This window comes from Camelus dromedarius, chromosome 12 (assembly GCF_036321535.1).
Source record: "Camelus dromedarius isolate mCamDro1 chromosome 12, mCamDro1.pat, whole genome shotgun sequence".
In the NCBI taxonomy this organism is placed as follows: domain Eukaryota; kingdom Metazoa; phylum Chordata; class Mammalia; order Artiodactyla; family Camelidae; genus Camelus; species Camelus dromedarius.
The window spans coordinates 10,973,039-11,000,863 of record NC_087447.1 but is presented as its reverse complement, the minus strand read 5'-3'; the positions used below and the strand labels follow the sequence as shown (position 1 = coordinate 11,000,863).

At 40.2% G+C, this 27,825-nt stretch overlaps 1 protein-coding gene and 1 pseudogene across 1 annotated transcript; both read right to left on the bottom strand.

Annotated features, from left to right (window-relative positions):
* Window positions 1-9,226: 9,226 nt before the first annotated feature.
* Window positions 9,227-10,277, bottom strand: LOC135322645 (NADH-ubiquinone oxidoreductase chain 5-like; annotated as a pseudogene).
* An 8,702-nt stretch (window positions 10,278-18,979) lies between these two features.
* On the bottom strand, window positions 18,980-20,002 carry LOC105094965 (olfactory receptor 5A1). The gene has a single exon (XM_010987077.1). It carries the CDS (start codon window positions 20,000-20,002, stop codon window positions 18,980-18,982), a length of 1,023 nt encoding a protein of 340 aa, XP_010985379.1.
* Between the last annotated feature and the right edge of the window lie 7,823 nt (window positions 20,003-27,825).

Genomic DNA, 27,825 nt, shown 5'->3' with positions numbered 1-27,825 from the left:
TGGAATTGGGAGCTTTGGGTCCTCCACTGAAATGTTCCTACTGTCTTTACTACTTTTTTTGGTGGTCTAAATGTGAAATTAATATCATGGGCTGGGTTATGGGTCTGTTCAGTTTCTAGACTTTGTCCAGCTTTGTAAAGTCACTCAAAGTATCTCAACAGCTAGACTGATGAACATGGATGTGAAACACAGTTTTCAGAGCTGAACTGCAGGCAACATCCTGGCTCCAGACGTGACTTTGGGTAAGTTATGGAGTTTCCCTCAGCCTCCATCTCCTCAACTATGAAACACAAGTAGCATCTACCTCTATGCAGTAGATGAAGTTGGTAAGACTGAGACAGGAAGGAAGAGGGCAGGGCACAGCCATCAAAGGAATGACACAGCAATTACCACCAAGATGGCAGAAAATTCAGCTCCCAATAGACCTTCAGGCCCAAGATGGTGGGATATTTGACCTCCAGTGGACTTTGAGCTATATTGTACACATTGTAATGTATTAGCATGGTGAACGACACCCACAGGCGCCATGACAGTTCTGAGGCTAACCATGAAAGGTCAAAAAGAGGTCCAATTCCTGGGAATCACCACCCCCTTTCCAAAGTAGCTGGAATAATCCTCTCACTTGTTAGCATATAAAAATTAGCAACACCATGCCTCATGGCATCTCTTGCTCCCTCACCTTTTGAGATAGCTGTCTATGGAGTGTGTATCTACTTTTACTTTAAACTAAGCACCCAACCCCACACCTCTTGGCCTCTCTCTTGCCTTCTAAGACAGCCTATACTCTGTCTATGGAGTGTACATCTCCCTAAATAAATCTACTCTTACTCAAATGTGGCTCGCTCTTGAATGCTTTCCTGAGCAAAGCCAAGGACCCTCACTTGGTGGGATGCATCCCAGGGACTTGCCCAACACCTGGGACATGGCCATCCTCTCGTACCCTGCATTTTTTCCTGTATCAAGATAAGTGACTGCAACCCTCCATGTAAAGCTCCGTGTGACTCAGGTAGGAGCTGAATGTATATCAGTTTTCAGCTCTACTGAACTTACTGCTGCAGGCTTCAGGCTGACTTGGTAGTTAAGCTGTATTAGAGCATTTCAGGAGCTTGACTTTTTTTCTGGTCATCCACTTGACAACATGGGGAATCATACTGACTCAGAAGGACCACCTGAATATTTTTAAATTTTTTAATTTTTTAAACATTTTTCATTGAATTATAGTCATTTTACAATGTTGTGTCAAATTCCAGTGTAGAGCACAATTTTTCAGTTATACATGAACATACTTATATTCATTGTCACTTTTTTTTTTCACTGCGAGCTACCATAGAATCTTGTATATATATCTCTGTGCTATACAGTATAATCTTGTTTATCTATTCTACATATGCCTGTCAGTATCTACAAATTTTGAACTCCCAGTCTATACCTTCCTACCTCCCCCTTGACAACCACAAGTTTGTATTCTATGTCTATGAGTCTTTCTGTTTTGTATTTATGTTCTCCTTTTGTTTTTTGTTTGTTTGTTTGTGTTTTTTAGATTCCACATATGAGCGATCTCATATGGTATTTTTCTTTCTTTTTCTGGCTTACTTCACTTAGAATGACATTCTCCAGGAACATCCATGTTGCTGCAAATGGCATTATGTTGTCGGTTTTTATAGCTTAATATTATTCCATTGTATAAATATACCACTTCTTTATCCAGTCATCTGTTGATGGACATTTAGGCTGTTTCCATGTCTTGGCTATCATAAATAGTGCTTCTATGAACATTAGGGTGCAGGTGTCATCCTGAAATAGGGTTCCTTCTGGATATATGCCCAGGAGCAGAATTCCTGGGTCATATGGTAAGTCTATTCCTAGTCTTTTGAGGAATCTCTATACTGTTTTCCATAGTGGCTGCACCAAACTGCATTCCCACCAGCAGTGTAGGAGAGTTCCCTTTTCACCACAGCCGCTCCAGCATTTGTCATTTGTGGACTTTTGAATGATGGCCATTCTGACTGGTGTGAGGTGATATCTCATTGTAGTTTTGATTTGCATTTCTCTGATAATTAGTGATATTGAGCATTTTTTCATGTGCCTATTGATCATTCATATTTCTTCCTTGGAGAATTGCTTGTTTAGGTCTTCTGCCCATTTTGGATTGGGTTGTTTGTTTTTTTCTTATTAAGTCATATGAGCTGCTTATATATTCTGGAGATCAAGCCTTTGTCGGTTTCATTTGCAAAAATTTTCTCCCATTCCGTAGGTTGTCCTTTTGTTTTACTTATGGTTCTGTTTGCTTTGCAGAAGCTTGTAAGTTTAATTAGGTCCCATTTGTTTATTCTTGCCTTTATTTCTATTGCTTGGGTAGATTGCCCTTGGAGAACATTTTTGAGATGTATGTCAGATGATGTTTTGCCTATATTTTCTTCTAAGGGGTTTATTGTATCTTGTCTTATGTTTAAGTCTTTGATCCATTTTGAGTTTATTTTTGTGTATGGTGTAAGGGAGTGTTCTAGCTTCATTGATTTATGTGCTGCTGTCCAGTTTTCCCAACACCGTTTGCTGAAGAGACTGTCTTTATTCCATGATATGTTCTTGCCTCCTTTGCTGAAGATTAGTTGACCAAAAGTTTGTGGGTTCATTTCTGGGCTCTCTATTCTGTTCCATTGGTCCATATATCTGTTTTTGTACCAATACCATGCTGTCTTGATGACTGTAGCTCTGTAGTATTGTCTGAAGTCTGGGAGAGTTATTCCTCCAGCCTCTTTCTTTTTCTTCAGTAATGTTTTGGCAATTCTAGGTCTTTTGTTGTTCCATATAAATTTTATTATAATTTGTTCCAGTTTTGTGAAATATGTCCTGGGTAATCTGATGGGGATTGCATTAAATCTGTAGATTGCCTTGGGCAGTGTGACCATTTTAACAATATTGATTCTTCCAATCCAAAAGCATGGGATATCTTTCCATTTTTTAAAGTCTTCTTTAATTTCCTTCATCAATGGTTTATAGTTTTCTGTGTATAATTCTTTCACCTCCTTGGTTAGATTTATTCCTAGGTATTTTATTACTTTGGGTGCTATTTTAAAGGGGATTGATTGTTTACTTTCTTTTTCTGTTGATTCATCATTAGGGTAAAGAAATGCAACTGGTTTTTGAATGTTAATCTTGTAACCTGCTACCTTGCTGAATTCTTCAATTATTTCTAGAAGTTTTTGTGTGAACCTTTTAGAGTTTTCTATATATAGTATCATCTCATCTGCACATAGTGACACTTTTACCTCTTCTTTTCCAATTTAGATCCCTTTTATTTCTCTCCTTGCCTGATTGCTGTGGCTAGGACTTCCAAGACTATGTTGAATAGGAGTGGGGATAGTGGGCAACCTTGTCTTGTCCCAGATTTTAGTGGGAAGCTTTTGAGTTTTTCACCGTTGAGTACTATGCTGGCTGTAGGTTTCTCATATATAGCTTTTATTATGTTGAGATATGATCCCTCTATACCCACTTTGGTGAGAGTTTTTATCATAAATGGGTGTTGAATTTCATCAAATACTTTTTCTGCATCTATTGAGATGATCATGTGGGTTTTGTCCTTCCTCTTGTTGATGTGATGTATTACATTGATTGATTTGTGTATGTTGAACCACTCTTGTGTCCCTGGGATGAACCCCACTTGGTCATGATGTATAATACTTTTTATGTGCTGTTGGATTCTATTTGTTAATATTTTGGTAAGGATTTTTGCATCTATGTTCATCAGTGATATTGGTCTGTAATTCTCTTTTTTGGTGGTGTCTTTGTCTGGTTTTGGTATCAGGGTGATGATGGCTTCATAGAATGATTTTGGGAGTATACCCTCCTTTTCAATCTTCTGGAAGAGTTTGAGAAGGACTTGTATGAGTTCTTCTTTGTATGTTTGGTAGAATTCCCCAGTGAAGCTGTCTGGTCCTGGACTTTTATTTGTAGGGAGGTTTTTTTTATTGCTAATTTGATTTCATTTCTAGTGATTGGTTTGCTCAAGTGGTCAGTTTCTTCTTGGTTTAGTCTTGGTGGGCTGTATGTTTCCAGAAACTTGTTCCATCTCCTGTAGGTTATCCATTTTGGTTCCATATAGTTTTTCATAACATCCTCATATGATATTCTGTATTTCTATGTTATTTGTTGTAATTTCTCCATTGTCCTTTCTTATTTTGCTTATTTGTGCTCTCTCTTTTTTCTTCTTTGTGAGTCTGGCCAGAGGTTTGTCGATTTTATTTACTTTTTTAAAAAAACAGCTTTTGGTTTAATTTTTTTTTCTATGTTTTTAAAAATCTGTATTTTATTTATTTCCTCCCTGATCTTTATTATTTCCTTCCTTCTGCTGCCTTTAGGGGTTTTTTGTTCTTCTTTTTCTAGTTCTTTTAGCTGGTGGGTTAGATTGTTTATTTGAGATTGTTCTTCTTTTTTGAGGAAGGCCTGTATCACTATAAACTTCCCTCTTAGCACTGCCATTGCTGCATCCCATAAATTTTGTGTGGTTGTGTTTTCATTTTCATTTGTCTCAAGGTATTTTTTAATTTCAATTTTGATTTCATCATTGACCCATTATTTTTTTAATAGCATGTTGTTTAATCTCCATGCTTTCCTTTTTTTCTCCTTTGTTTCTCTGTAGTTGATTTCTAGTTTCATGGCATTGTGGTCAGTAAAGGTGCTTGAGATAATTTCTATTGTCTTCAAATTGTTGAGGCTTCTTTTGTGCCCAAGTACATAATAAATCCTAGAAAATGTTCCATGTGCACTTGAAAAGAGTGTATATCCTATTTTTGGGAGGTGTAATGCTCTGAAAATATCCATCAGATCTAATTTTTCTATTGTATCATTTAATTTCTCTGTTGCCTTATTTATTTTCTGTCTTGAAGATCTGTCTAGTGATGTTAATGCAGTGTTAAAATCTCTGACAATGATTATATTCCCATCAATTTCCCCCTTTATCTCTGTTAGTTATTGTTTTATGTACTTAGGTGCTCCTATATTGGGTGCATATATATTAACGAGTGTAATATCCTCATCTTGTATCACTCCTTTAATCATTATAAAATGTCCTTCTTTATCTTTCTTTATGGCCTTTGTTTTCAAGTCTATTTTGTCTGAAATCAGTACTGCTACACCTACTTTTTTGGCTTTTCCATTTGCATGGAATATCCTTTTCCATCCTTTCACTCTCAATCTATATGTGTCCTTCTTCCTAAAGTGGGTCTCTTGTATGCAGCATATTGAAGGTTCTTGCTTTATTATCCAGTCTGCTACTGTGCATCTTTTCATTGGAGCATTTAGTCCATTAACATTTACAGTAATTAATGATAGATGTGTGTTTATTGCCATTTCGAACTTATCTTTGCAGTTGATTTGGTATTTCCTCTTTGTTCCTTTCTTTTTCCTTTTATGGTTTGGTAATTTTCCTTTGTATTATCTTGGATTTTATTTAGCTTTTGTGACTCCCTTGTAAGTTTTTGGCTTGTGGTTACCTTTTTTTGTAAACCTATTAACCCATTAATATAACTGTTTGTATTAAACAGATAGTAATATAACTCAAACCCATCCTAACGAAAACAAAACATTTAAAAAAGAAAAATAAAAAATAATCTATATTTCCTTGCTTCCTTCTCCCACTCTTAATGATTTGGATGTCTTCTTTTACAATTTTGTATTTATTCTATTTGTAATTCATGATAGTTATCACCTTTCTAGTTATGATTTTCTCACTTTTGTGGAATCCTGCTTCTTTTCTATTTAGAGTACACCTGTAAATGTATCTTTTAGCATGGGTTTAGTGTTGCTAAGCTCTTCTAGTTTTTTTTTCTTGTCTGTGAAATTCTTTATCTCTCCTTCTATTCTAAAGGATAGCCTTGCTGGATAAAGTATCCTAGGCTGCATCTGTTTTTCATTCAGGACTTTGAATATATCTTGCCACTCCCTTCTGGCCTGTAGTGTTTCTGTAGAGAAATGTGCTGAGAGCCTTATGGGGGTTCCCTTTTAACTCACTCTTTGTTTTTCTCTTGCTGCCTTTAGGATCATTTCTTTATCCTTGACTGTGGCCATCTTGATTATGATATGTTTTGGTGTGGGTCTGTTTGGGTTCTTCCTGTTTGGGACCCTCTGAGCTTCCTGTACTTGGATATCTGATTCCTTTTTTAAGTTTGAGAAATTTTCAGTCATGATTTTTTCAAATACCTTTTCAATCCCTTTTGTTCTTTCTTCCCCTTCTGGAATCCTTATTATGCATAGATTGGTGCACTTTATATTATCCCATAGGTCCCTTATACTGTTTTCATTTTTTTTTTTAATTTGTTTTTCTCTCAGCTGTTATGATTGGGTGCTTTCTGTTGTTCTGTTTTCTAGGTCACTTATTCATTCCTCTGCATTATCTAGCCTGCTGTTTACAGCCTTTAGATCAGCTCTTATCTCAGCAAATGAGTTTACCAATTCTACTTGGCTCTTCTTTATAGCTTCAATTTCATCTTTGACATATTTTATATCTCTAAACACTATCTCTTTTAGTTCCTTCAGTACTTTGATCACTCCTTTTTTGAAATCTTGATCTAGTAGGCCATCAATGTCTATTTCATCGATTGTTCTTTCAGGGGATTTCTCTTGCTCTTTTAATTGGGAGTGGTTCCTCTGCTTCTTCATCTTGCTCACATCTCTGGCACTGTGGCTTATGGTGTATCAGTTATCAATTGCAGTCCTTAAAGAGTTTATTTATTTATCTATATAAAGCCTATGCAGGAATAAATCTTAAAAAAAGAGAAAATTTTAAAAGAAGGGAGAAAAAAAGTTTTGAAAACAATGTATAATCAGTAATAGAAGAGCAAGTTGGAGCAGAATAGCAGTTGAGTTGAGATGTCTTTTAAAAACCTTAAAAAAGGAGAAAAGATAAAAAAAAAATATTTGAAACCTGTGTATAATCAATAACAGGAAATCAAAACCAAGAGAAATAAAAATAAAATGAGGTGGATTTTTTAAAATAATAATAATAATAATATTTTAAAAGAAAAATTTTAAAGGGATTAAAACTGGAGACATATACAATTGTTTAAAAAGTAAAACTTTAAAAGAAACTTTAATAGAAAATAGAACAGATTTTTTTAAAATGTAAAACAAGAGGGAATTTTAAAGAAGGGAGAAAAAAGATTGAAAGCAGTGTGTAATCAATAATAGAAGAGCAAGTTGAAGCTGAATAGCAATCGAGTTGAAACATCTTTTTAAAACCTTCTAAAAAGGAGAAAAAATCAAAAAACAATATATGAAACCTGTGTATAATCAATAACAGAAGATCAAAACCAAGAGAAATAAAAATGAAATGAGGTGGATTTTTTAAAATAATAATAAAAAGATTTTAAAAGATAAATTTAGAAGGGATTAAAACTGTAGATATATACAATTGTTTAAAAAGTAAAGATTAAAAAGGTAATAAAAAATAGAACAGACAAAAGAAAAGATTAAAAAAAAGGTGGGGGGAATGTGTTCTCCTGAAGACTGAGCACTTTTAATAATTTTATCGAAAAGTCTTTCTGTCTTCGCCCTGTTTCGCGAACTCAGCTTGCTGTTTCCAGAGTCCCTCCATTGGCTCCCTTGTCTGTGCTGCTCCCAGTACCTGTCTGCAAGCAGATCACGCCCCCTCCCAACACTGGGTCAGGTGTTGCTCTCCTTCACGGTTGGCGGGTGGGTCACTCCCCCTCCCGATGCTGCAGTCAGATGCTGCAGTCGGGTGAGGTAAGCGGGCTGATTGCACCTCCTCCCAGCACCGCTGTCAGGTGCTGCGCTCCTGCCAGGAAGGCAGGTGGCCACCGCCCTCTCCCAGCGCCAGTCGCTCCGCTGCTCTGTGCAACTGCACACTCCGCCTCTGGTCGGTGGCGCTCCGTAGGCAGGCTCAGGGAAGAGCGTGGAACAGTCCCGCCCTAGCTCCCTGCCAAATCTCAGCTCCTTTTTTGTCTTGGCAGTGCGAGTTCTCTGAGGCACCAGGGCAGAAAGAACCTATCTGCCTCAGGCTGTAAACAATTCTCAGTCCTGCCTAAGAGGTTGCGGAGCCCCCAGGTGTGGATTCAGGTCTCGGCCTCAGCCCCACCCCCGCCTCCGCCCAGGCGCTGAGCACAGGAGGAGATGACAGCTGTGGCTGCACCCCTCCTATCTTCTCAGAAGCGCCATGGGTCTTAGGAGACAACGGCTACGGCGCCCCTCCCCCCCCCCCAGGGCACATCAGCAGTGCTGCTTTGCTTTATTCTTTCGTAATTTATGGAGTGCCCAGGTTGTTCTGCTCCATATCCCCTCCCAGCCATGGTACGCAGCCCCCTGCATTCCCCCAGGGCTGCCTCAGTGCAGCCATCCCCATCCTCCGCCCGGCTCAGGTGGCCTGTCCGGGCCCCCAGTTGCCGGCTTGAGTCTCGGACTGGGTGTTGCAGGGACCCTTTGTGCCCATTTAACTTAGTTCTGTTGGTCAAGGGACGCTCAGGTCAGATATGAACCTTGGAGGCTCCCCCTCCATCCCACAGGCCTGTCTGTTAGAGAGGGGAAGGTTCAACGAAGGAGTGCCAGTCCTCCTTTGCCACTCCCTCCCTGTGGGACCTGTCCCGCACTGTTTTGTTTTTTCTTCTTTCTTTTTACCTTTTCTCCTACCAGATTCTTGGCATGTTTGTCTTTTGAAGAGGGCAATGTTCTGTTTGAGTTTAGCAGGTGCTCTGGTTGGCTAGGTGGGTCCGTGGATGTGACTTTTTGGTGTATTTGTGGGAGAGGGTGAGCTATGAGCGTCCTTCTCCTCCACCATCTTGGCCCCTTAATTCTGAATATTTTTTTTATTAATATCCCAAAGACATGCATCTTTAAGGAAAACAATCTAGTAGCCATACCATCTGGATTAGTGACACAGGTAAACCAGAAGTGATTGGTTGCTTTATCAAAGAATTCATCCCAGAAGTCTCTTAGAATGAGATTAACAAGCATTTTCCATAAGTGGCCAGTAGATTTGTTAGGCTTTGCAACCAAATGGTCTCTGTGATAAGTACTCAACTCTGCCATTGTAGTGCCAAAGTCGATGATATGTAAATGCATGCGTATGACTGTGTTCCAATAAAATCTCTACAAAAACAAGAGGGGGCTGGATTTTGCCTGGGGTCTGTATTTTACTGACATCCAATTTAGAATCAGAGACTTACAGAATCCCATTATTGGAAAGGACATTCCCTCTTAGACGACACTTGAGCCTCCTCTAATACAGTCTTACAAAGTGGTCATAAGAGGCGATAAGAGTAATAAGTAGGGCCCAGGCATTGGTATACGAGGTGTTAGCGGCTTCAATGAGGTCTTTGGAGTAGAAGCCTGTAAGGAATGAGATTCTTGTCATGAGGAATGAGGGTCATGGTGCCAACAATGAGGAATGTTGTGGTGAAGGGTATAGATTTAAGTAAACTCACTATTTTTTGAATATCTTGTTTGTCATTTCCAGAGCATATAAAGAGTATTGCTTTAAAGAAAGTGTGTGTGCAGATGTGAAGGAATGCTAAATAGGGTTGGTTAATACCAACTGTTAATATCATAAGGCCTAATTGGCTTGAGGTGGAGAAAACAATTTTTTAATGTCATTCTGCATAAGTGCACAGATTGTGGTAAATAGTGTGGTCGTTGCTCTTAGGCATAGTGTCATGGTTTGGATAGTTTTGTTACTTCCTATTAGGGGATAAAATTGAATAAGCAGGAATACACCTGCTACTACTATTGTACTTGAGTGAAGTAGGGCGGATACAGGAGTGGGGCCTTCTGTTGCTGAGGGGAGTCAAAGATGTAAGCCAAATTGAGTGGATTTTCTGGCTGCAGCTAGGAGAAGTCCTTTTGGGGGGTAGGTTGGAGGGGCTTTGAGTGAGCATAAAGATTTGTTGAAGATCTCATGTATTTAAATTAAATAAAAATCAGGCTATTGATATGACAAATCCAGTATCTCCAATGCAGTTATATAGAATTTCTTGGAGGGAGGCTGTGTTTGCATCTGCTCAGCCATGTCATCATCCAATTAATAAAAATATAATCCCAACTCCCTCTCTTCCACGGTGAAGCTGGAATAGGTTATTGGTGGTAACAAGAATTAGTATTGTAATAAGGAATAAGAGTAGATATTTGAAGAACTGATTAATATTGGAGTCAGAGTGTATCTACCACATTGAGAATTTTATAATGGATCATGTAACAAATAGTGTAATTGGTACAAATACTATTGAGAAATAATCTGTTTTGAAGTTGAGGGATAGTTTTAGGGTTTAAACTGTAATTCAGTGTCAGTTAACCTCTGTTTGGATGCCTCTAGGGCAGGGTGACTTCCTACCCACTGTCTGTGGACAGTTCTAATTCTTGGGAAACTGTGGCTTCAGCCAAGTCCAAGTGGTCTGTGTGATCCACTGGTTGAAATCATACTCCCGTGCTGTGGCCGCTTGACAGTGATGCTGTATACCAGATGCAAGCAAGAGCAGGTGGGTTAGATGCCCACCAACCTGGAAATCTGAGAGAGTGTAACTAGGTCTGTCTTGTTTAATGACTAATGAGAAGGGATAAAGACCACAGTGTGAGGGCCCTAGACACCTCCTACTAGGCCAATAATTTTTTCATTGATGAATCATGGGGAACTTCAGGGGTTTCCAAGGCAGGGACTGTGGTAGATAGGGTACTTGGTGAGCTATAAGGAGAAAATATTTCAGTATTTTCAGAGCTATTCACATGAATGCCAGCCTTCCCTAGAAGAGCATCTGGAATCCATGAGGTAGTCAATAAATATTTGTCGGAAAGATTAATGGATGAATGTAAAAACTTTGCAGTCTTAGAATTCTACTGATGGGTTTCAAAAATAGTCAGTGGTAGAGACCTACAAGCCCCAAGGTGACAGGAGCAAAAGGACAAGACACTCCATTCAGGAAGGGCATTTGGATTAATGATGCAGGTAAACCAGAAGTAACTGGTTGCTTTATCAAAGAATTCATCCTAGAAGTCTCAGAATGGGATTAACAAACATGTACTATAAATGACTAGCTAATAAATTTTTTAAGTTTTTGACTGAAGTTTGTTCTTGAAGCTGACAAGAATCCGCATCCCAGAAACTATTTTATGCCAGCCTTCCGAGGCTTGTCAGACAAAAAAAAAGTTAAACATTATATGGTTCCACTTATATGAAGTACCTAGAATAAGCCAAATTGTAAAGACAGAAATTAGAATAGTGTTTACTAGGGGTTGGGGCAGAGAGGAATGAGGCGTGTGAACATGCAAGAGAATTTTGGCAATGTGTATTTATTTGGACTGTTGTAGAGGGAAACTCAGATTGAAGAGTTGCCTTTTGAGACTCAGGCAAAAATAAACTAAAGGCAGGTACTCAGACCTGAAGTCTTCTGTCCAGGTGCTGAGCAGTGCATGTTTGTTATTCAGACTGAGCTGCTCCCCAAATTCTCCAGGCTAACTCTTGCTTGCCCTTCATATTTCAGTTTAAAAGTGATTTCTTCCTAAAAGCCTCCCCTGAACTCACAGGCCTAGGTTGTATCAAATAAATTTATGGGCATCTTTAGATTTCTTCAGCTGCACCAATCTCTAAGCCCTCAGCTCCCTACCCAGTGAAGAGTTCTGGGTGGTCCTCCAACCCCTCACCCCTTGACCTCTCCTGGGAGGAGGTGTGGGCTCTGACATATTCTCCACTTCCCCATAGCTCGAGTACTTAGGTCCAAAAAGAGGAGAGTTGCCAAGATTTAGCAGATGCAAATATGGGATGCCCAACTTAATTTAAATTTCAGATAGACAACAAATAATTTTTTTAGTAGGAGTATGTCCCAAGCAACATTTGGGGCATACTTATACTACAAAAATTTTCAATGTTTATCTAAAATTCTAATTTAACTGAGTATCCTACATTGTACCTGGAGACCCTAAACACCACTGGACCCGAAGAGACTTCCGCTCCTTCCTCACTGTTGAGCTCCGATGAAGCACTGGGCCACCGGGTGTGGACTATGGCTTTTCCAGTGGTTGGTCAGAGAATACTGGATAACACAACCCAGAAATACAGAGGACTGAAATTCCATGTGCCAGTGAACATTGATGAGTTAGATATGGGAGATAGGAGGAATCTGGGAAATACTTTGCTTTTTCTTTCTCCCTCCAGCGGACCGTTTTGAGGACTGGTGGTTTCATGTGCTCTGCCTGAAGACATTACACAACTGTCTGTGTCTTTTCCTTAAGCTGTGATCAGCTCAGTAATAAACCCCTTAGATTTGCTTTGTCTCCTTTGCTGCCTTGTCTCCCCTTTCCCCTTACATTTCCTGCCCTGGGACTGTACCTCCCAATGAAACATCAATTAATTAACATTACAATGTCCCTCTTATGTGCTCTGTAGCATTCCTTGAATTTATCACTGGCTATTTTCATGGACTTTTTGTGTGAATCTCTCCTCTGGTAAACTATAAGCTCCTTATGGGAAGGCTGTGTTTTTCTGGTTCATCACTGTATTACCTGAGGCCATCGCAGTATCTGGTACACGGCAGCAGAGGCTCGATCAACACATGTTACTATTGAACAAATGAAGAAGTGAATACAGCCGGCAAAGCTGACAATAGTTCTCGAACATTCCCCTGGTAGAGCAGGCCTTGAGTGGTTGGGAATGCAGACTCAAGCTGAAGCAAAATTCTTACAGGATGTTTGTTTCCATTGATGCTAGTCTCTGAGCACTTACTCTGAGCCTAGCTAGTGCTACTTGTTTTTCTTATTGTAAAATTTAATTTGCTTTTCTGGTCTATAAGTGTATCCTTGGTGACGTGGGATGGTGTGGTCCTAGTGTCTTATATAATAAATGAATTATAAGAGCCCAGGGGGAGTGTTCCTATGTGCCAAGAACTTCTGCCTCATTTATGTCTGACCTGGTATTTAAAGCTCTGGTCTTGCAAGACTGAACCCATATCTACTTCCATACCCACTTGGTCTCCATCCCTGCCAAGCATCTTCACCCAGTGAGGCTGGCCTAAAGACACCTGCTTTCTCCCCATTCCTTTTCCCTTTCTCTCGCCCCAGCCTTACACAGTGTGCAGGCAAGTCTTGGCTGGAGGTTGCGGCAGAGACTGAGAAGGAAGAAGGAATTATCAGAGAACTGACTTGCCCCAATTCTGATAATACTTCCATCATGCTGAGAAGGACTTCTATCAAGAGACGGGCTAAGGAAAATAGGGGAAGAATAGGAAAGAAAGACGTTAGTATAATGAAAAATGAAGATAGGAGGGGTTTACTTAAAAATTCTAATTATTAGAGAACTAAATCTGAGCTTTGCTAATAATAGTCAGAGCCCAGGTTCTGGGTTTTCCCAGGTCCTGAGTAGGACTTTCCATTTCCCTTTCCTCCTGGTTCTCTCTTGAAGCTAGGTTCTTAATTTCTACCTTAGGAAATTAGGGCATCACAGGGCAGTAAAAGTAGCAGAGGGCTAGAATTCTGGAGACCTAGATTCTGTTCCTCATTCTGACACTAACCTGCTGGTGATCCTAGCCAGGTCAGTTCCCCTCTCTGAGTCCCTGTTTCCCCGTCTGTAAAATAAGAAGGTTTGTTGAGATCCTTTCCAGTGTCTACATGATGCATGCCGCTTGAGTCTGCAATCCAGTGATAACCTGCCTCGGCTTGAAAGCTATGGCTGTGATCTTTTACCAGAGGAGTCTGAGAACATTCTGTTCCATGCAGGTCGTGGCATGCACATTCTCCCACGCATTGTTCCTGCTGCGCCTTCCTCTTGGTGACGTATTTCCCTGTGTGGTTTTCATTTGTGACTCTAGATCTCCTTTTCCACTGGGGTTTGCTGTGGGAAGCCGGTTTGCTCCGGTTCAGACAGTTGATACTCCAAAGTGATTTTGCCCTTGTCTCTGCTGAGGCCTCATACTGGACCAGTGCTTGTGTTAATTTCTTGGTTTGGAGTCGATGTGAACTAAGACCTCACATCTGTGTAAACGCAGGCTCGGGGTCCTGCTGTCTATGGGAAGATATCAATCATCCAGGCCATTTTCTGCAGGCCAGTGGATGGAGCTTTTCTCATCCACAGGTGGTGGCTGAGGCAGTCCTTCTTGACTCCCAGGACGGTTCCAGCCACCCCTCGACCCCGGACATCACACATAGGACCAGCCCTCAAAGCCCCAGAGCTCTGCTCTGAAGTCTGCATTTGGCTCAGAAAGTCCCTTAGCCACAAGGCTTCAGTGCCCACTAACTGCTCTGATTTTGAGTTCTCTCTTTCAAGCACCTAAAGATTTCCCTTTCTTGGTTTTGAGCTGGAATCTTTGTTTTTGCAGAAATGTGTCTGTGCCTGTGTGCGTATGGGGGAGGGGAGTATCCCATGGGTCAGCTCAACTGGCCAAATTCTCCCTTGTTTTTTTCTTTACATATATATTTCCCCTTCTCACCACTTGGAGAAGGCAGATCACCGGCATCCCTGGAACACAGTTTAAGAGCCACCAGTCTATGTACAATTTCTATAGTTCCTTCCAGTTGAGGTGTAATAATAATGAGAAGAAGTAAAGTTTCCCCAGCCATAAGATTCATGACACAAAGCTGAAGTGGCATGATTTCCCTAAAAACAGGAAGTCAGAGTTGCCAAGCTGTGAAGCAAGGGATTTTTAGACCATACTGCATTCTTTCTAAGAGAAATTTTCACCTCCTTTTGGGTAAGTTGTTGACCGGCAACGGCCACTGTTGTGTAGACATGGAACAATTGCTGGGCTGGAAAGGAGTGCTTTCATTAGCCAGCTGTGAGTCATTTGCAAATTATTTCACCACTCAGGGCTTCCATTCTTTATTTGTGGAAAGAGGGGTGTGGAATAGACTAGTCACTAGGCTGTCACTTAACAGCTAAAAACATTCTGAGATATAGCAAATTTTTAATGTGCTCACAAAAGCTTATTGTGCAGGTACCGTGTGTCAGGGATCACTTACTCTGCCGTGGCAATTGTAGTCTAATGGGAAGACAGATGTTGAACAATGATGCATTATATGGAAAGGGAAATATTGTATGGAAAGGGAAATACAGGGTGCTAAGTGACCATAGAGCAAGGTCTCAAGTTGGACCAGGGGGTCAGGGTGGTCCTCCAAGTCAGAGAAAGATGGAGAGCATCAGAGACACAGACACAGACAGATACAGAGAGAGAGAGAGACAGGGCCAGAGAGACAGAGACGAGAAAAGAGAAGCAGGGAGAAAGATACCGAGAGACTAAGAGAGAATGGGGAGAATGATGGAAAAGGAGTCTTGGATGACTACAGATTAAGGAGGTAAGTGTGATTTGAGCAGAGGTTAGAGGTAGAGGTGGCCCAGAGAACCAACAGTAATTCACTTTCTAATGCAACAACCTGGTGGGTAAGGCAAACTCTACGCATATTTATATTCTATTTTGCTGCAAAATGTTTCAGCAAGAAGCTTGCAGAGATGTATAAAATATATACAATAACAGATTAAAAGAATTATGAAAGAAAAAAAAAAAAGAAATGCAGAGTAGAGTGCTCATCACAGTGACCCAAATTCTTGCTACAGATGAGTCACAAATTTTACTCAAAACTTCTTAGCAATCAATGTAGAAAGAGTTTATGTTTCCATGTTGAGTGATACAATTCAGAGTTAATAGGATGAATACAGGAAAACTGTTGATAAGAAAGCAGTGTTAGGAGGTAAAATTCTTCTGGAGTCCTTCCGTATAAACAACTCGGTATGGACGGTGATTCAATGTTGTCCGCTAAGCTCTTCTTATCTGGCTTAATCCAGAGGGAGGCTTCAAAGCATCAACCCCTCTTCCTTTATTTTCCCCGTGACCTTGGTATCCTGATACATTGCCACTCAACACTGTTTCCCTTCCCCAGAGCCTACAGCACAGTTGGTCATTTCTTTATCTGAATACAGAAACAGATGCTATAAATGGGGTTCGAACTTCATTACTATTGTTACTTTTGAAAAGCATTATTATTAAACTATTAATTCAATTTGGGTTTTGTTTTAACATTTTGATTCCTTCTTGTTTCATGGTCACTTGGGAATAAAGCCATTTATAAAGTTGTTCATTAACAAATCCATTTTTGAATAATGCTTTTTGAATGACTGGCTTAAATAAAGCTTGTCGCGCCTGGTATATAACTTAAGTGACACTCTTATTGAAGCTACTCCTATTTAACAGAAGTAAATCAGTTCTCATTTCTCTTTCTGCACTTGAATCATGCCTGACCTGACAAATGAGTCAGTTTCTTTTTCCTTCAGAACTTGCTTTAATATTTTCTTCATCTCTGGATGATGCCAAGCATACATGTGAGAATATATATTTTCAATTAATGGCCTTGGTGTCATGTAGACGTGCACTTAGAATCTCCTTAACTTATTAGTGTGCCTTTGTGTATGTTATGTAGCCTACTTTCCAAGCCCTACATACCTCATATCTTAAATAAACATTATCAAAACCCCATTTCATCGTACAGTTTGAGAATTTTTTTAAAATTGTGTACATAGAGACTTTCTGTAGTATGTAATACATTGTATATAAATGAGGACAATAAACAATCTTATTTAATAGGGTCATTTCAAGGATTAAAAGAATACTTTTAAAGAGGGATCAAATAGGAAAAAAAATAAGTTTCATAGTATCATCCTTTACTATGGGTGTAAGGAGATAGGGGTGTTGCTGACAGAAGCATCTTTGGTAGCCCTTCTAGAGAGAACTTGGCAGCATCTATTAAAATTTAAAAACATACATTGTCTATAAGCAGCAATTCAACTTTTCAGTTTCTACCATAACAAGTGCATATTAGTAGGAACAAACATGCCTATTGCAACACTATTTGTAATAAACTAGCAAAAACCTAGGAACTACCTAAATGTCCATCAGGGAGGAACAGGTACATGAATTTTGGTATATCAAGTCTATGAAACAATTAAAAAGATTGAGGTAGATTTATGTGTATAATGTGGAGAGAGGTCCAAGACATAATGATTGAATGTTTAAAAATCAAGGTATAGAATGATCATTCAATATGATTTCATTTATTTAAATACACACAGAGCCACATAAAACAGCATTATATGTTTCTGATTGGTAACTATATGGATATTAGTAAGCAGAAAAAGTGTAAACTTATATGCAACATAAACAGTAGTTACCTTTTGGGGAGTACATAAAGGAACTGAAATCGAAGGTTATATTTTAAAAGAAACATTCCTTTACCTAAGGTGTTCCTTCTTTTTTTAAATAAAGAATCTGTGCATATGGTATAGATTTGAAATATAAGTTTTAAAAACTTCTGGGAACCAAGCCTGACATACAATAAGCATCTAATAAGTGTTACTTTCTTCCTTTGGCATAAAAATCTCTAAATCATCTGCCAAGTGAATTTGGATTTATTTATTCATTTACTAAACAAATATTTATTGACACAGAGTTTGTCCCAGTCATATCTTATGCTTTGGGAAAGCAGCAGAGAGCAGTTTCAACAAGGATGTTAACGACCTGAGAAGACAGATAACTAAACAAGGAAAAAATAGGGAAGTCTCAGCGGAGCTGATTTACGAGATAGAGGATGTTACATGAACATATTGCAGTAAATCAACTTCATCTGGAGTCCAGGATCAACAAAGCCTTTACGAAGGAAACTGTGAAGTTGTAGCCCCTCCAGTTCATAAACTGCCAGTAATCCAAGTGGCCAGAGAACAGATCCAATACCAGCATGAACTGAAAGAAAGATTGAAGTATGAGAGCCACAGCCAACATTGGCGTGACCTAGGAATGGCGGTCACGATTCACCAAGATTTATACACACAACCACTGAGGAAGGAGGACTTCATAAATGTTTGTCCTCTGCTCAAGAACCATCTTGTAAAACAGGATCAAAGACAAGTTAAAATCCACATTCATTTCTGCTGCAAACTCACTGACTTAGTCGTCCTCCCTCAGATCGTGTCACAGAGTGGGGCCCCTTCCGAGACAACGCATGGAAATGAAAGCAGGGGTGTCAGAATCATGGAGCAGGCTGAGGTCAAATTCCAGACAGACAGCAGAACAGATAGAAGCTCTAGTACATGAAGTGGAAGTAAATTGGGGATGGGGTGAGAACAGAGAGTAAGTCAAATACACTTACAAGGCCGAGAATGAGAACTGGTCTAGGGAACAGATAATGGAGTAGAGCTGCCAGAGGAAGGCACTCTTCTCCGCCCCTGTTCCTCTGACCAGGTCCTCTCCATCGCTGGGTGGCTTCAGTCATGATAATTAGCCACACGGCACTCTACCCACCTTTAGGGCTTCTCACTTACCCTTATCTCTGGTCTTTGCTCACTGTGACTTCACAACTTTGGATCTGCTGATTTAGGTCCGTCTTTCTGGCCCTAGGGACCTCATGCCCCCACAGATGTGACCTTGGCTCTTTTCACACAGGGCTGAAAAGTGCCCTATTGCTTTGCTGGCTCTGAGTAGCCATTGCTGAACCCAGCTCAGCTAGGGTTTTCAGGTTCCTAATCCAGAGTCAGCCTTCCTGGTCAGTATCAGCCTTTGGGTAGGCAGATATCCAAGGCAAAGGGAACAAGTAAATTGTCGCAAATAGTGAATGGATTGGCATGAGCAGTGTTTTGTAAAAAGATCTCTGAAGAATGCTCATGGTCCTGGGGCCACGCCCCAGCTGGCTCTAAGGCATGGTAGCCTGGACACAGCACCCGATGCCATAAAGCTAAGAAATGTCACGAAAAAACATATTTATTTTCTGTTACAAATGACCAAAATTGAAACCCTATCAGCCCACCAGACAAGAAAAGTAAGACGAAGAAAACAAACCTTTGTTGAGCCTAATTGTGCAGTAGACATGTAGGTTGGGGATCTTGTTTGAAATAGCTTCTTTAATTTATTACTCAGATTCTTAGTATTACTACTAATAAATGAGCCACTTATTATTATGCCAATTTACATAGAGCAAAACTTAAGGTTTTTTTTTTTTTTAACTCAAAGAACTATAAGACACAGAGAGGGTGTCTGCTTCTTTCCTTGAGTTTTTTCAATGCATCTTTGATATCCTTGTTTCTCAAACTATATATGATGGGGTTCAGCATGGGAATCACAGCTCCATAGAACAAGGACACCACCTTATCTTCGTCCAGTGAGTAGCCAGAACTAGAGTGAAGGTAGGAGGAGAGCCCAGAGCCATAGAAGAGAATCACTGTGGTCAGATGAGAGGCACAGGTGTTGAAAGCCTTTGTCTGCCCTTGGGTTGAAGGGATCTTCATGACAGCAGCAATGATGTAGCCATAGGAGACCAGGACAACAAGAGCTGATGTGCCCCCCACTGCACACACAAGAAAGTTCACTACCTGGCTGAGGAAGGTACCAGAACAAGACAAGAGCAGCAGAGCTGGCAGGTCACAGAAAAAGTGGTTAATGACTTGTGGCCCACAGAAATGGAGGTGGAATACAGAGCTGGTCTGGATCAATCCAGTGAGGAATCCTCCAGCGTACGCAGTAATGGCCATCCCCACACAGACGGTGGGTGTCATGAGGGCTGTGTAGAGCAGAGGGCTGGAGGTGGCAGCATACCGGTCATAGGCCATGGCCGCCAGGAGGCAGCACTCAGTGCCTCCCATCCCAATGAAGAAGGAAAATTGAGCAGCACAGCCCACAAAGGAGATGGTCTTCTGCTCCTTGAAGAAATCACCCAGCATCATAGGGGCAATGGACAAAGTATATGAAATATCAACAAAGAACAAGTTACCAAGGAAGAAATACATGGGGGAGTGGAGGTGTGACTCCATGCCGATCAGGACAACGAGACCCAGGTTCCAAGCCAGAGTCATGAAGTAGGTCCCCAGAAACAACACAAAGAGGACAACCTGCAGCGCTGGATGTTCTGAAAATCCCAAGAGGATGAAATTGCTCATCGTGCTGATGTTTCTTCCCAGCGCCACGTATCTTCTCTCTGCTGCCTTTAGACCCTCAAAATGAGATTCCTGGGGCAATGAAAATCCAGGTGAAGAAACCATTTTGTTCTGTCATATGATCATAGACTCTCAGAACCAGAAGAGGCACTGGAAGGCAAATGCCCTACCTCTAACCAATGCAGAAATCCCCTCTTTATTGGGTCTTTCACAGATATCACTGTCATCCTGCTCTGATTCATTTGTTTATGCAAAAGTGACAGGTCCCGGAATAAAATGGCATTTTGCATTATCTGGATCATCAATTTCACTGTCTATGCCGTGACTTTATTGAAAGATGTTATTAATAGTACTTGGATGAAACACCCTCTTTTTTCCAGTTGCTCCAAGCATTGTGCTTAGATTATTGAGCCACTCAAATTTATACTAGATTTTTTTTATGAGAAAATAAATACGTCAAAAGTTGAAATGCCCAGAGAGGCACTTTCATATTTCTTACCATCATAGTCTGTTCTGACCAGATTTTATGGGGTCAAGGTGTTCTTTCTCCTTAAAATAGTAGAGTGAAGCACATAGAGATGTGAAAAGCTGGCACTCCCTTTAGAGATTAAAGAAAAGGGTAAGAAAAAAATTTCAATACTGTGAAATGCTAATGCCCTACTTGACACAAATATTATCAACTCACTTTGCACCATGTGTTTGATAGGGAAATATGATGTAGAAAGTAATAAACATTATTATTAAGCTTACAGTATTCAACGTACTGCATGGAACAATCAGGAAACAGATAAATCACAGCACAGTGTGCAAGGTGCTCTAAGAGAAATATTTGTACAGTGCTCCGTATCCTGGTACTAGCTGCTGGAGTTTTCCAAGAGGAGATGTATTTGAGGAGGATTCCAACAATGAGTAAGGGGTTACCAGAATGAAAATTTCGTGTGTGAGGATTTGGCAGGTGGTTGGTCCAAGAGCTTTATATTAAAAATGAGAAAAGCATTTGCAAGAGCACAGGGGAGCATATTGTTTGAGGAAACTTAAAAATGTTATCACGGCAGAAGTACAGGGTAAATAGTTAAGAGACAATAAGTCTCCTTTTGAGAGACAGTGGGAGGGCAACAAATTGTGACAGATGTCCAAAAGCAAAGATGGCAAGGGCATTTGTTGCAATGTTTCATAGATATAATCGCATGTATTGTATATGTAATTGCACACTATGTTCATAATTTCACATAGGTGTGCGCATATTCATATTTAATTTGAACCTTCTCTCCACTTTTGGACTTCTGTCCCCTTTGCCCTCCCTGTCCTTTTGATAGGACTCACCACCTTCTACTGTTGCATATGATTCCTAGGTTTGTATCCCTCCACAAGAATGTAACCTTAATGAAGACCAGGATTGTTAGTCATTTTTGTTTTGTTCATTCATTGAAGTACCCCAGGCACCTAGACCAGTGCTTGGCACATAGTAGATGCTCAATTCATATTTATTGAATAAATATCATATTAAGGAGTTTGATCTTTCCCCATGGGCAAAAGGGAAAATGTGAAAGTTTTTTTTTTTTTTCTATTTCTTTGTAACAGGGAACTAGCTGTCAAACATATGTTTAACAATATAACTGAAAGCAGTGCAGATGCAGTGTAAACGAGGGAGGAGAGTGAAAGGAGGCTGAGAAGGAAGACTGGAAAGTTGCTTCAAGGCCAGGAGCAAAGCTAATAATGATTTGAATCAAAACAGGTAGATTCAGAAACACATGCTCCCCTAAGAAGTAACACCACCATTCATTCTGCAGTGCAGCAGGGAGGAGAAACCACATACGGCCAGACAACTAGTCCCTCCCCTCCATTTCTCACATTTACAGTTATTGTCAGAGGTATGTTTTAGCAAGATTCATCATGATTCTTGCTACTTCAACCTCAAGGTTCTACAATATCTAGTCTATTGCATTTTTATTAGGTGATAAAAGCTAATTGCCCATGATTTTATATGATTACTACATTGATAACCTGGTTATTTTGACCTGAATTATCTAAAGGTAAAGATATAAAAATAGAGTAGGGACATACATTAAATTTCCTTATAATAATAACTATATAAATATATATTATTAGTTTGCATGGTCTGAGAGCCACCACCACTTATTTTTACAGTGTTTCTAAGCATGTGTGGCATTTTCCCATCCATCATGTTATTTGTGGTCACCCAAAGCAGGACCTTGACGTCAGACACAGCTGGCCACCAGTCCTTACATTGCTGCTCACCAGCTGCGTGAGCTTGCTCAAACTGACACATCGTTCTCAAATCTCCTCTTTCGATTTCCCTCTTTTGTGAAAGACAGGCAACGCTAGGACTATCTCACAGATTGTAAAGATTAAATGAAATAACTTACATCAAGTTTTGGAGAGAAAAAGAAATATTTTTTATCACTTGATAAATGAGCAGCACTGTCGGGATCTGAACCCAGGTCTACTTCATCCTTAACCCAGCGTCTGCTCTCCACTGCACCTGTGGCTTAAGCCCAGGTGCATGGACTTGTACATGGTAATAATGGCTAGTAGGAAGTAATAAAAATTATGTTATTGCCAACATTTATAGCAACATGTGGCTTATCTGATAACTCTTACCAGATTTCATATTTACTTTCATTTGCTGACTTGTTCTTTCTGTATCCTTAACTATAAAGTCTGGGAGGGTGTTGTAACCTTGATGCCTTGTACTGTGCCTGGAACAGAGTGGATGTTAAATAATATTTGCTGAATGAGCTCAGTTTATACAATTCCAAAAGATACATATTACAGACAAGAAGCTCATTGCAGTTGTGACAGCTCAGGGAGATAGTGACTGAACCATGACTTAAACCCTTGATGCTTTCACTCCAGAGCCTGCTCTTTTTCCTGAATGCTGTGAAAGAATCTGGCCATGGGTCTGGGCAATCCACAGGACCACAGTGTAGACGTAACTGCAATAGATATGATCCTTTCCCCGTCCCGATTGACTGGACAAGATTGGTTATATGGAACTTGATTTCTGAAAATCATTGTAAAGAGTCCTCTTCTCCTCAACCTGGGAAAGTCAGTTCACATTTTTTTAACAGAATTACACAACATACTGAGATAAAGAGGAATGAAGTTCTAATATGGTAATTCCCAGATAAATGATATAATTGAGGTGCAGAGGGTACTTGTACTTCAGATGACTTTGTAGGGTACAATGAAGAAAACCTAGAAAGACTAACATGCTGAGAAAAAAAATGTGTTTTCTCCTTCCATCGATTATTTCTCCTCACCTATTACAGTGCTTAGCACATTATAGGTGCCCAACTAATTTGTCTGCTGGCTGAATAAGGGATTATAAAATAGTCACTATATAGACACTGAAAACTTTCCCTAATCCCAAGACTACTGGGTCTGCCCTATTTTAAATACTCCACGGATATGCAGAAAGTTCAGCTGATATGCCTAAAACAATAAAGTATCAAAGGAAGAAACCAGTTAACCTGGTCTTTACTTATTATGGGTAATAAAACTAAAGCCAAGAGGGAGATTTATTGTCTATATAGTTGGTTGGTACCAGAGGTGAAATTAGGACCAAAAATCTCATTCTCCAGGAGTAGCTCTTTCTGCTTTACCTTTTTCTAAAACCTGGAGTTTCACTGGTAACTAGAGATAATCCAAGGAAACTAGATGATTTTTAAAATTGTAAGCACACTCACAAATGCACATATTTATGAGCCTAGAAGGGCATAAAAAGCACTAGCCTAAAAGCTGAAAAAAAAAATGCTGATTGAAGTCCTGTTTCTCAGGCACCTTTCTTTTGTGTGACCTTGGGAAAAAATATTTGTCTTTCTGAGTCTTAATCTTCTCATCTCCTGTCTGGACAAGATAAAAGTTAGCTTAGATCAATGTTTTCTAGTCCACTTTCTTACCTTCTTTCTTTCCTTCCTTATTTCCATTTGTAAATAGCAGACACTTTTTAAAAATGAGATCTTCTGCAGAATTCCAGAATATAAAATAGGTCAAGTCCAGCTGCCCTGATTAAAGTCAGAGCAGTGGGGAAGAAGGCCTCAGCATCTTGCTTTCTCCACCCTCCCCATTTTCAAGGGTCTTTCTGAGTCTTTCGTTCTGTGATTACAGGATTCACCACAAACTATTCCTAAGGAAGGGCAAAGGGCAAACTTACCTACAACCCCTTAAACTCTGGGTTTCAGTCAGATGGCTAAGACCAGATGCTAGTAGCAAGAATGAAATTCATCTCTGCTAGCACCTGGAACACTGGTGTTGATCAAAGAGATTTAAAACAAATTTTTTTTGGATGTAGCTGCTTTAAGTTGGTCACCAAGGGGAAGACTTGGTTGGGCTTTAAGGCAAGGCCCATTCTCTCCTAGGTACCACTGGGTCTCTCTAGGCTGTGGGGTATGACATGTCCCAGAGAGAACCTATTGGCCACCTGGTTGCCCTTCTGGGCTTGGAGGGAAAAAGGAAGCCAGCTTTGGCTGGATGGAGTTGATTTCCATTGGCCCTGCTTCCATTATATTCCTCGTCCCTGGTCTGGTTCCAGTAAGGAGTCCCTAGAGGTAGTGAAAGCCAAGAGTGGCTTTTGGCTTCAAAATACATAACTAATCAACAGCAGTTACCTTTGTAAAGAACCAGATATTCTACAGAACCTCTTCAATGTAAAAATATCTTTTGAATGACTCCAAGTATTGGAGCTAGGACTTAATGGGTAAAACTGAGAGGGGAAAAAAGACAGAGACAGAAAGACGGAGATAGATTATAAGAAAACAATAGGACAGTCCAAAGGTACAGTGGATGTTCTGGAAAGGAGAAAGTTCTCCATCACTGGAGATAAGTAAAGAGGAGATAGTATACTTGGCAGTGATGATCTCACTTATATGTGGAATCTCAAGACAAACAAACTCATAGAAACAGAGAACAGGTTGGTGGCTACCAGAGGCGGGGTCGGGGGAGGTGGGGACAATAGGTGAAGGTGGCCAAAGGGTACAAGCTTCCAGTTATAAGACAGGCGGGTTCTAGAGAGGTAATGTACAGCATGGTGACTATAGGTAACAGTAGCATTATCACGTATTTAAGTTACTGAGAGAGTAGATCTTAAAACTTTTCGTCACAAGAAAAAAATGCGTGACTGTGAGGCAATGGATGTCAACTGCATAAACCTATTGTGGTAATCATTTCACAGTACAGACATATGTCAAATCATTATGTTGTACGCCTTAAACAAATACAATGTTATATGTCATTTGTATCTTAATAAAACTGGGAAAAAGTAAAATAAATAGGCTATCCAAAAAAGGGATAGAGAGAGAGAGAGAGAGGAAAAGAGAGAGAGAGAGTCTGAATTAGCTGACCTTATGAATTCCTTAAAATTTTAAGATTGTAAGATTCTGTGCAGTACAGAGAAAGAGGAAAGAAGACAGACAGATACTACCATTTTTGGTTGTGTGGATTGGGCCTTTTGCATCCTTTAAATATCTTCACAGTAGCTTCCAGAGGAAAGTATTCTTAAATGCATTTTCAGATGAAAAAATGGAATTTTAGAGATGTGCTTGCCAAAAGTCATGCAGAGAGATTGTGTACAGCTGGAATTTGTACTAAGGTCTTCCAGAATCCAAAGTCCATATTCAGTCCTCCATACCCTACTGTCCCCTGTAAAGAAGTGAAAAATGGATGGCAACTGGGAAAAATCACTTGATAGACCTCATTTTTCAAAAAATCTATGGCGCAGAGAGTTGAAAAGAAAAATAACCTCTTGGTGTTTGACCAAGGCCAGATTTCCCTCCTGTACATGTTTTGTTTATGATTTATCAAATATCCAACTTGAAAAGACTTGAAGTCTGTTTGTGTGTCTGTGAAAGGACAGGCAAGGAACAGAAGGAAGTGTGGTATTGTGCAAACTACAGGGCCCTGCGGCTTCCTTCAAGGATTTGTGAAAGATGGCAGCCACACCCTGTTTATGTTGGCAGCTCTTCAGCCCGCAACCAGATGAGAAAAATCTGCTGCCTTTCTCCTTCTCCTCTCCCAAACCCCACCCTCTTCTCTTCCACCAGGGCCATAGTCTCCTACTGGGAAGCTAGAAAAACTATACTCCTTCCCCAGATTTCCAGTTCTTGGCCTTAGGCCTACATTCTTGGGGTCCCTCTAAGCCCTGATATTGAGGAAAGGATTACCCTGGTCAATGTGGTAGTTCATATGTAATTCCTCTTTTCTAGATTAAAAAACACATGAATAAAAACCAAACAAGTGGACAGGGTATAGCCCAGTGGTAGAGTTCATGCTTAGCATGCACAAGGTCCTGGGTTCAATCCCCAGTACTTCCATTAAATAAACAAACAAACAAATAAACAAACCTAATTATCACCACCTTGAAAAAAAAATAAAATTTGCCATCTGTATTTAAAAACAAACAAACAAACCTACAGTTTCTTATTCCTCATTGCAGAGTGAAGGATATAAGGGTGGGATAGACTGGAAAACTGATTTTTTTAAAAAATATTCTTGTCTATCTGCTTCCCTTCTCCCCAAGGCAAAATTTCAGAAATTTCTCTTTCTTTGATATTTTCAGAATAAAAACATAAAGACCTTCTGTCGTGACAGCTTCAGCCCAGCCCCCTTTGGTCAGGCAGTTTTAACCTGATTGTTCATGATTTTCCACAATCTTCTAACTGGTCTTTTTGCCTTCAGACCCTCTCCAATTCAATTCTTCCTCCTTAACCTGCAGAAATAGCTCCCTAAATCACAGGCCCAATCATTCATTCCTCACTCAAGAGCATTCACTGGTGGTGTTGTTCATTATAGCCTGATGGCAACCAAATTTCTTGTCCTGATGTTCAAAGCCCTTGCCACTCAGGGATACTTGATGAACGTGGCACAGAAATCAAAGAGAGAAAAATATGAACAAAAGGCCTTTGGATGCGGCAAGAAGGAAGGAAGTGATGATCTTCCCAGCACAGCTGCAATGGAAGCTCATCCATCCCAGATGGGTTATCTGGAGTGGGGTTCAGAGGGGATTTGAGCAAAGCCAGGTGCTGAAGAAAGTGAGACGTCAGCTTAGCAGTAAAAGAAGAGAAGGAAATGGAAAAGTAGGTACAACTGGTGATGCCAAGTGAAAGAATTCGCAAGACTAGAGGAACTGGAGAGGATCTGGAGACGGAAGGAAAGGCCATGGAGGGGGATAGTCTGCTGCAGTGGTTCTCGGTCATAGCTGCTCACCAGGTCACAACCAGGCATTAGCAGAGCCAGATTCAGGCCTGTGCCTATAATCACAAGAGACACAGGAATGCTGGATGAGAACAGAGGCAATGGGTCATGGGAGGAACAAGGAACCCAGAATCCGGAAGGGAGAGGCTCACAAGGGGAGGATGTGGCACAGAGGACAAAACTACAGCACTTAATGCTTTTGCTTAAAGCAGGTCTCGTCTGCCTCTGCAAGTAGTTGTTTCAACTCGTTGAAAATAAAAATTTATTTTTCTGGATCCAGGATAAATGGAGAAGGTGTTCTCTGAACTGTCTTCTCAGCCTTAAATCTATAAACCAGCATGGTAAAACCTAGAAAACAGTTGCCCAACTGCAAGTGTCAAACAGATGTGTCCTTTCACACATGGTGTCTATTGCCTATTCTTTAAGAGACTCTGATCCTTCAGTCCTGTTTGGAATGATGGGAAGGGCTGAGGTTCTTCTGGGAAGCCACGTTGCTGTGGTCTCCCCTGCTGAGATGGCCCACTCCAAGACTTTCCTAAAGAAGCCTTTCTGGAACATGGAACATGGACAAGAGTGGAGCCACTGGGAATTATGGATCCAATTAAGTGTGTATTGCAATACTGAGTTGTCCTTTAAAATAGACCTTAAAATGACCCAGAGCTGATGTTACTTGGGACGTGTTCAACCACTCTGAAGTTGCTTGATCTTAGAAGTAG